At 41.5% G+C, this 9814-nt stretch overlaps 1 protein-coding gene across 1 annotated transcript; it reads right to left on the bottom strand.

The window, feature by feature from the left end:
* Positions 1–1102: 1102 nt before the first annotated feature.
* On the bottom strand, positions 1103–7545 carry ZNF706 (zinc finger protein 706). The gene is made up of 4 exons (XM_037133393.2): positions 7276–7545; positions 3865–4001; positions 2088–2195; positions 1103–1409 (listed from the first exon to the last, which is right to left on the bottom strand). The coding sequence occupies exons 2-3, from the start codon at positions 3997–3999 to the stop codon at positions 2100–2102; spliced, it is 231 nt and encodes a 76-aa protein (XP_036989288.1). The 5' UTR covers positions 4000–4001; positions 7276–7545; the 3' UTR covers positions 1103–1409; positions 2088–2099.
* Between the last annotated feature and the right edge of the window lie 2269 nt (positions 7546–9814).

The raw sequence follows: 9814 nt of genomic DNA, 5'->3' as shown, positions 1-9814 counted from the left end.
TACTTTAAACTTACAATGAAGACAAACGAGGGGGGCCGAATATGCATGGCTACAAAGCAGTGACGAGTTACAGCAGAAAGGAGGAATGCATTTTTAAATCCACAGGATCAGATTTGTGGCTCTAAGCAATCACCAGTAAATAATTGAGTGTTCTTCCTATTATATTAACTTTAAAATTTAAACTGAGTTACAGCAGTTTCACTCATAAAGTTAATAGCTAGCCAAAGCAAATCAGAAGAACCCTAAAATTAGCCTCCCTTAACTGGGTAGGATTTACCTCAACCATCTGAACCAACCCACTTCCCCATTCTTGGAACCAAATGAATGTGGATACTGGCTTATTTTAACACTTTTCTAGTTCAGACGGAAATCATATAATACACAGTCTTTGATTTTAGGAACCAGCACAAAGTAAACTCCCAAAATCAACGACTCACAAAGAAAAGGAGGAAGAAGGTTCTGGGAATTAACCCAGCCACAAGTCATTCCAATCTTCCTGTTAATGCAAAATGCATTGGCCAAACCACTAATAACCTCCAAAAACTTCAAAATCATGAGTTTTGATATCCAATCAAAGAATTTGAAGAATGTTCAAAGAATCCAGCATAATTTAGGAAGGATAAATCTTCACTAGTTCACATATGTTCCATCATATTTTGTTAATAAATGATTAGGCTTCCTGATTATTTCATTACTGCATGTATTTCAGAAACTAGTTTTTCAGAAGGGCTCACTAACGATCCAACCGCTTTGGGAATGCGTCACTTATCTCCAGGGCATACCTAGCTGGCGTCTATAGCCAAGTTATACAGCGAATTAAAATATTCCAACCTCGAACACAGGAAACAATCAGGGGAGAGAATGACATACGATTGCAATATACTAAAGAAGCAGGTAAGTCATTCCTCACCTAGGCAGCTGCCAATAAAACTGTGTACACAAATTTAATAATGAGTCTGCTCTAGTTTAACTAACGAACCTGCCACTGAGCTGAGAGGGAGATAAGAACTGCGCTTGCAATTCTAGCTGATGAATTCATTACATTTTTATAAGGCAAATAATGTGAACAGTTAGAACAGAATTTCTAGAACCATTTATCCTGTGATGTTGTAAAATCAAAGTACTACTTTATTAAATGAATTATTTTACACAATATGAACATCAATATAATTACAATTGTAAAAAATTTTTTTATAACAAGGATGGACTGATTTTCAGATTTCCAAATTAGAGTCAACTGTACATTTACACAGAATTGTCTTTGCATGAAGCCCAAAGGGAACAGCATAAAAATGAGTGTTTCTGTAGCCCCTTTATTTTTGCTGACCAACAGTTTGTTAGAAAAGCAGCTGCAGGTTTGTTACCTAAGGTCTGAGACAGTAGAAGAGTCAGAGGTGTCATGAATTCACCTATAAAACATAAGCAAAATTTTCTGTGAAGGAAAGCATTCCACAAATGTAACTTACGAACATTTCAAATGTCTAAGGAAAAAACACAATACGCTTAAAATATCAGGTTAGGCTAATAAGATGTCAATGGGATTTTATAAACAGAACTTTGATTAATTTACTAAAAAAAAATTCTCACACCACTACCATCGCAGCTATTTAGGAGGAAAAAAATAAAATAAAAAGAAACCCAACTACACAGAAAATCTGAGCTGATTATTTTCAAGCAACTACTGTTAAGTGAAGTGCCTGCAAAAGGCTCTCAGGACACTGGTCTGCTTCATTTCTCTGAGCAAGAACCTCAATACCTTGGAAATAGTTATTTTCTTCAAGCTGACAAGTCTATTCCATTCTTGGACCAGAGTGGGCCAGCATCCCTTCATCCCCCCCCATTTCTGGCTACAGTAGTAAGTAGTAAGTTCTACATAAAAGTAGAACATTTATGTAGTTAGGAACTTCTAGTTCATCAGGATACGGTCTGAGAAAGTACACTTTTAACAACTGTTGTACATTAATTTAAAAAGGGGAAGCAATCAAAACTCAGCTAGATGGTAAAGTCAACTTCACAATCATGGAAGATATTTTTGTTCTTGAATACGACCCTGACATTAACAAACCAAAAGAAAAAAGGTCAATTACCTGTAAACAACTTTATGCCTGAACATCAGCCAATTCTGGAGGAAGTGGAGTCTTAGGATGCTTGCTCTCAAAGTGCTGCTTGAAGGTCTTAGGGTCTGGCATTTGTGTCTAATTACAAAAATTATACAAAAAAAGCATTAGACCATATTACAAAGTGACCACGTAATACAGAAATGCCCAACATACCCCCACATTGCACACAGGGGTGGGACACAGAGAATGGAGTATTCTGCTCATTTAGCAGCAAATCAGTAGCCTGTTGCACTATTATGATGTTAAGCATGTTACCAGAACTCTCACCGATCTTCACAATGAACTTACATGAATTCCTACTATGCTCATTTTACATGATAGGGAAACCAAACCTGAAAGCTTAATTTGCTCAAGACTTACGCTTTAACCTAGCACTAGGTACTGCAGCTCGCGAATACTGTACTATACTAACTTCCCTAGGCAAGGGCCTTCAATTATTAGTTCTTTAGAATACTCAATTAGACAGAACATAAATGTTTTTTGTTGACTTGAGTTTCTGAATACGTGAACTACTCTAGTACTTTTAAGTTAATGTATTTTTCAGTAATTCAGTGATTTTACTTTTACCCTGCTTCTTTCCAAATAGAATCTGAAGCTGCTCAATTTCATTATTTTGAGTGTATCAAAACTCAATATGAACAAGATATTTAACACAACAGATCTTTTATTAAGTCAGGAACTTTTATTTCATCAGTAAAGACTTCACCAGATAACCCGGGAATTATAAAGATCTCCTCCCATCTATACCACCAACCTCATTATGTATATTTCCTTTGGAACGTCTGTGTGCTAACCTCAAGGGTGGGGAGCTTAAACAAATGGGCAAGAAAAAGACTCTGGCCTGAAAAACTTGTTTTGTCCAGAGAGTGGACACTGGAGCTGGACTATCTGGGTTTAGATCCCAGCTTTTCTATGTACTAGCTGGGTGACCTGTGCAAATTATTTAATTCCCATGACTCAATTTATTCTTTTGTAAAATGACTATAATAAAAGTACTTTTTCTCATTGGGTTGTTTTGTGGATAATTGGGCTCATACGGGTAAAACACCTGGTTTAGTGCCTTGGCACATACTAAGCACTCAATAGCAGCTGCCAGGATTGTTCTTCAACTCTAACAACACACGCATGAACAAACGCCAAAGTTTTACAGACATGCTAACAATGGACTTAGTGAAAGAAAACAAAACAATTGTATAATGAGTCTTACTCACTGGTATCTTACGTAGTTTAAAACTAAACTGACTTCTTAATGTAGATCTGACTTTTTAAAAAAAGATTTTATTTATTTATTTTTAGACAGGGGGAAGTGAGAGAGGGAGAGAAACATCAATGGGTGGTTGCCTCTCCCATTCCCCCTACAGGTGCCCTGACTGGGAATTGAACCAGTGATTCTTTGTTTTGCAGGCTGGCATTCAATCCACTGAGCTACACCAGCCAAGGCAGATGTGACTTCTTTACAAAGTTCAAAGTGTATTATTTCACCTTAAGAAGGCATCTTTATTCACCCTGAGGAAAGAAACTTTGTTCACTCCTTTCCACACCTGGAAAACTGCCTGGCTACAGGAGCCATTCAATAAAGTGTTTGTTGAAGAAGAAGGATGGATTCGAAAAATAACCAGTTCTCAAATCTACCATTTCAAGTAAAACATTTATTTTGACATGACTGCAAAATTTTAACCTATACAAACAAATCTTTAATGAAAGAACTGTCCATGGGAAAGCTATGTCTTTCAATTTCCCTTACCCTACAGACAGTGCAGGTATATATTAAGGCAGCTTTGGCAGCAGCCTTTTGGTCATGCCCTTGTTTCTTCTTTTGTCCAGCTTGCTTTTTGGCATTTTTCTGCTGAGACTGAATCTTCTGCTGTCCACGAGCCATATCTAAAAACAGAAGTTGAGGCGTTAGAGTAATTTATTTCTTTAATACGGAAAAATCTAAGCATGATTAACAATCTCAGAATCGATGGCTTAAATTTCATAGAAACCGTTGTTAATCAAAATGTATGGGTTTTCAAATTCTCACATACAATGCTACTAGAGAACAAACTGGTACAACCATTGTGGAAAACTGTCCGTAGTTGTTTATAACCTAACAATTCCACATGGTATATATCCAACAAAAATGCAAATGTATGCACACCAGTGATTTTCAACTGGTGTGACCTAAGAATTTTTAAAGCATTCAACACCTGACTATTTAGTCAGGGGCACTGACCTCTTTCTCCTTAGATGGTCAAATAAAAAAATGAAAACAGCCAACACAACAATGGCCATCCAGAGTGAATGAATCATAATCACACCTATTTTTTCTGTCAGATCAACAAAAAATAGTTTTTGGTGTGCCATAGAAATTTAGTAATTAGTTTACTAAATTAGTCACAAGATGAAAAAGGTTGAAAACTGCTCAAAAGACAGAGTACAAGAGTGTTCAGAGCACTTGTTTCCAAAACTGGAAAAAATCCAAATGTCTATTAGTAGTAAAATGGATGTGTAACTTGCATTTTTTTAACAATGAAATACTATGCAGCATTCAAAAAGAAAAAAGTATGTCACATGACTACAACTCAATATTAAAGGAAAGAAACCCAATACAAAGAACATATGGTATACAATGTTCAAACAGGCAAAACTAATAATCTGGAAGGCAGTGACTAGGAAGAAAGGACATAAGGAAGATTTCTCGGGTGCTGATAATATTTTATATCTTGATCTGAGTAATAGTTATACAAGTGTGTACACTTGTAAAAATCACTGAGCTATCCACCTAAGATTTCTGCACTTATGTAATCTTCAAGAGTTTACCAAAAAGCTTAGCCTCCTTCCCCAACCATTTGTTTGATCACTCTGCAGAGGTGTGTTCCCCTTCCAGTACTCACTGTTGTGACCTGACACAACTTAGAGAGAAATAAGAGCTGTCACCTAATGCCTCTGAAAGAGATCGAAGAAGCAATGGGAACTGTTCTCTTAAATACGAAGGTTTCATAAAACCACTCTGCTATTCTAAATCTTTCTTAAAAGACTGGCCTTTGCTGGACAAATTATTAACTAAGATTAAATTAGTACCCAGTTGAGAGAATAAGCCTTATTAAAGGGTAAGGGTACTTGTATAAAGATGAAAGGTACCATTTTCTACTACTGGTAGACTGTAAATTCTAAACTTTTAAATCATTACAGGACATAAACATACAATGGATCTACCTCAACGTCACCAGAAAGGAGTGCTCACTTTTTTTTCTGACTGGAACTCTAACTAGTTTATGGATATGAGGTCAAAGCATTTCACAGAAACACCTGAGATTCTCCCCAAAAGGAAAAGGGAAACACAACACACCAAGGGGACAGGCTCCCTCCAGCTCTGAATACTGAACTGAAGGTCAAATAAAATACGGCGGATGATCAGTGCTTCTCTAGAAAGCCAGTTGGGTATTTTAACAAATTAGAAAAATGTTTAGTATTCAAGCCTAACATAAGAACTCTGTTTTTACCAAATAATGGTAAATATTATCAGATGTGTTCGTCCTTAAACTTCCATTTTCTTAAAAACCAAATTCCAAGCCGAATGGAATAATTTTTTTGAAAATACATTTAAGTCCAAATGTTATGGCAAGCGTACAAACCTATTCCTATGGAAACAGATTTGGGATCCTTACATACTATTCAGTTAATAGTACTGTAGTCGGTACTCAATCTTTATGTACTGAAATATTTGTAATGTTTCAATGTCTTAGTATCAGAACCTTACATTAGAATACTTTAGTCCTCTCATGCATCTGAGCACTTCCGTGCAATGTATGATATGTATGTTAATATGCTGATTGTGTGGGTAACACCTCATTGCTTTACACTGGAAAAAAAGTCTTAAAAAAAATCGAAGTCCACTAATACAGAACTTTGATATCTACCGGTTATCAGCTTTTTGATAAGTAGTGTCATTAGATACACATTATTTTTTAATTTTTGTATGGAAGATTTCCCCTCAAATATAATATCACACAACAGATTCAACCTACTTCCCACTGTATTTAAAAACTAACAAAAAAACCCCATAGAAGTTTTGTGAGAGACCGTCACTTTTTCTTATTTTAAAAACGGACACCTTAATACCAGGTAAAGGAAACAGAAACGGTCTAAATTCGTGGGGCAGGCCCCTAACGTCTAACAAATAACCGCGCTGATTTCCTTTCTGAAAACAGAAATGCAAACGAACAAACCACCTGCTTTTGGACAGTTTAGGGCTTGCTTCCTAGCCAACCGAATTTTCTACAAAAGCTTAAGCATAACTGCTCCTTGATTAAATGCGACAAACTCTCTAATAAAGGGTTAAGAAGTCATTTACAAATACCTAAAAACTGTTTTTTAATATAACAGTATGGTTTTCTGAAGGGGTTGCAAGAGGGAAGTAGTAAAAAGAATAACGAGTTCTTTAAAAATGAGGAGCTCTTTACAGGAGGCAACAAGTAAGCACTGCCCCAAAGATTCTATTAAAACCAAAACCGGAATGAATAAGAGAAAATTTTGGATCCAGGAAGTAGGATCATTCTCCATAACCACTGAAACGTCGAACAGGCCCGTGCAGTGATCAACCTCAGACTCTAGATTTTAAATACATCCTTTTGGGGAGGAGAGAAGATAAAAGCACCAGGACTAACGTCTATTTCACCCAACACTTCACTGACCGCAGCTGCGGGCTAGCCCACCTTCCTTCCCAAACCCGCCTCTCTCACCTCGGGGAGCCCCCTTTCCTCTTCCCCGCCACTAAGGGCCATACAACCCCCACCACTCCTCACCGACCCCGGCCCGAGACGCGCCTACTTGAGGCCTCAGCTGCCCGAAACCCGGCACCTTCCCCAACAGGGTGCCCCAGCGTCGAGAAAACAACCAGCTGCTGTCGCCAGGGGGTAAGGTTACCGCTCAGCTCCCGCGGCTGGCCTGCGACCCGGCCACCTGCAGGGCCTGGCAGGCGCCCGAGCTTCCCCTCCTTCCCGCAGCCAGCGCTGGGGCAGGATTAGCCCGGCGGCCCCCGAGGAGGCGGGGTAGGCCAGCAGCCCCTCGCGACGCTCGGCGACCTCCCACGGTTCCCGCCGACCCCGCCAGTGACGCCCACCCGGGTTCCCCGGCGTCCTGCGGGCGTTAGCACCGCCCCCACACCACTCACCCGGGCCGGGACAGTCTTGCGTCGGAGAGACCGCGCAGCGCGAAGGGGCCGGAGGAGGTGGCCAGAGGGAGAGGAAAAGGGAGCGCGCCCAGCACCGCTTTGGCCTCCTGCACCGGCCTAAGAGGGGAAAGAGGAAAGCCTGAGGCACAACAGCTTGCGCCTGGCACCCGCCGCCGCGCGCGCACCCGCCGCCGCCTCAGTCTTGGGAAAGGCCACTAAGCCCCGGGCTCGCGCACGCCGCGCGGCTCTCCCAAAAACCCCAGTGCCTGCCCGCTCCTCCTAGCCCCCGCCCACCCGCCCCTTTGCCTTCCTGCCGCGGACTCCTCCCTGCCCCCCGCCCTGCTCGCACGCCTGCGCCTTTTCCGGTTGCGCTGGCCAATGGCAGCGCTCCCCTATTACATAAGCCCCCGGAGGGTGGGGCCTGGCGGCGGCTGCTGGGCTTTGCAAACTGAGAACCGCAGGGTACATCCTCTGAACCCCGCGCAGCGCCCCTTCCCTCCACCCTGCAGTATCTGGGCCCGTTCTGGGCCCGGATCTGCGTGATCTCGGTCCTGGTGGGTGACTGCCCGCAACGTGTTTCACTAGTCGCTCGCTCACTTACTTGGGCGGCGGCGAGGCCTCAGCCCCAGTGTCACTTCTCTCCCGTCTAATGGGCTGCGGCGAGGGGAAGGGCCCGGAACTGAGCGCTGGGGCGGCGTGGGTCACGGCCTGGGCGCCTCGACACCCGCTTACACTGCCCCCCCACTTTCAATGAGGCCGGCGGGCCGGGCAGCCATTATTCTCTTACCAGAGCGCCCTTTACCTCATTCCCACGGAAACCCCTGTTACTTGACCAATGTGAGGTTTTCAGTGATTTGCAATGCAGAGCCTGACAGCTCCAGTGAGAATGACTAGGCCCCCCTGACCGGTAAAGGCTGACTGCTAACATGATACTCGGTTGCTAAAAATTGAAATTTAGCAATTTTTTTTAGTGTGTTCTGATTTTTTAGTGTGTTTTGATTTGCAGGCCACAATATTTAACTTCCAGTCTACCAAGAGCCATGATGATATCTGCTGACTTAATCTGGAAATGGCATTTGAGAAAGTGATTTTGTTCTGCTTCTCTCCTACCCTGAACATACACATAGGTTTGTAGTTATATCTAACAACAGCAGCAAGAAAAAAAAAAAAAGAAGAAAAGGAAGCTTTTGCATTTGTCATTCAGCTTCCCCATAGCCTCACCTCTCCCAAATTTGCCTGTCAGTGCTCAGGAGTCGTTATTTGAGTATAAATACAGCCCAAATTGCCTGGACTGGGCTAGAGGTACCAGAGAATTGTTTAAAATAGCCAGGAACGTGTTAGCTGCTTATTGCTTTTGGGTGTCATGCAGTGTTCCGGTTGTTCAGTACTGCCTTTTCATCCCCCCTCAGCTCGTTACTCTTCCTCCCATACTACAGTTTTTAAATTGCATGTCTAGTTTTATTAATATCTCTCCAGGACTCAAATGTAAGCTCATTTTCATCATTTTACTCAGTGCTATCTATCCATGTGTTAAACATCATGGGCGTTGAATAAAATAAATGGATATTGAACGACTACGTGTGTCTAAAGAAAGCAGGACTTTTCTTGACATCATGAAGCTTAATCAATAATCACCACAACCATAATAATTGTATTAATCTGGCTTGATAGGAGGTGGATGAGGTCCTTGGAGGGTGCATAGAGAGGAAATCCGAAGAGCTGTGTTTGTTTAGCCATGAATGAGAGTGGACAGTGGAAAGGGACAGAGAAATGTGGCTGGCAGGATGTCTTTTTAACTAGGAAATTTTACCTTTTGCCACGGCACGGACGGACCCGAAGAGTGTTATGGTAGGTGAAATAAGCCAGTCAGAGAAAGACAAATACCATAGGATTTCACTTACACGTGGAATCTAATGAACAAAATAGAAATAGGCTCACAGATACGTAGAACAGACTGACAGCTGTCAGAGGGGAGCGGGGGTTGGGGGACTGGGTAAAAAAGGTGAAGGAATTAAGCAAAAAAAACCCTCAGGCACAGAAAACAGTGTGGTGATAAAAAGAGGGAAGGGGCGTTGGGGAAGGTTGAAGAGGATAAAAAGATAAATGGTGATGATGGAGACTTGACTTTGGGTGGTGAACGGACAATATAACATGCAGATGATGTGTTATAGAATTGTGCGCTTGAAACCTATATCATTTTATTAACCAATGTCACTCCGATAAACTCAATAAAAATTCAAAGAGTTTCTAAAACTTTTGGAATTTTCTGAGTGATAGTATTTTTGTTATTCCTAAGGATCCTCTTTTGAGCACACCTGAATTTATGCTAATGAGATGCTGTATTTTGTTGTGTATAATGTGCACTTTTTTGGTCCCAATTTTTAAAAAGATTTTATTTATTTACTTTTAGAGAGAGGGGAAGGGGGATGGAGAAAGAGAGGGAGAGAGACATCAATGTGTGGTCACCACTCAGGTGCCCCCTACTGGGGACCTGGCCTGCAACCCTGGCATGTGCCCTGGCTGGGATCCAACCAGCGAC

Source organism: Artibeus jamaicensis, unplaced genomic scaffold (genome assembly GCF_021234435.1).
Source record: "Artibeus jamaicensis isolate MK-2021 breed Jamaican fruit bat unplaced genomic scaffold, CSHL_Jam_final scaffold_916, whole genome shotgun sequence".
Classification (NCBI taxonomy): Eukaryota; Metazoa; Chordata; class Mammalia; order Chiroptera; family Phyllostomidae; genus Artibeus; species Artibeus jamaicensis.
The sequence above is the reverse complement of the archived record's forward strand: the minus strand, read 5'-3'. Positions and strand labels throughout refer to the sequence as shown.

Bases quoted from the DNA above. Each gene is read 5' to 3' on its own strand.
- ZNF706 (XM_037133393.2), bottom strand. From the start codon at position 3,999: ATGGCTCGTGGACAGCAGAAGATTCAGTCTCAGCAGAAAAATGCCAAA. The intron at 2,196-3,864 runs GTAAGGGAAATT...TTTTGTAATTAG, and splicing joins ATACCTGCACTGTCTGTAGG to ACACAAATGCCAGACCCTAA.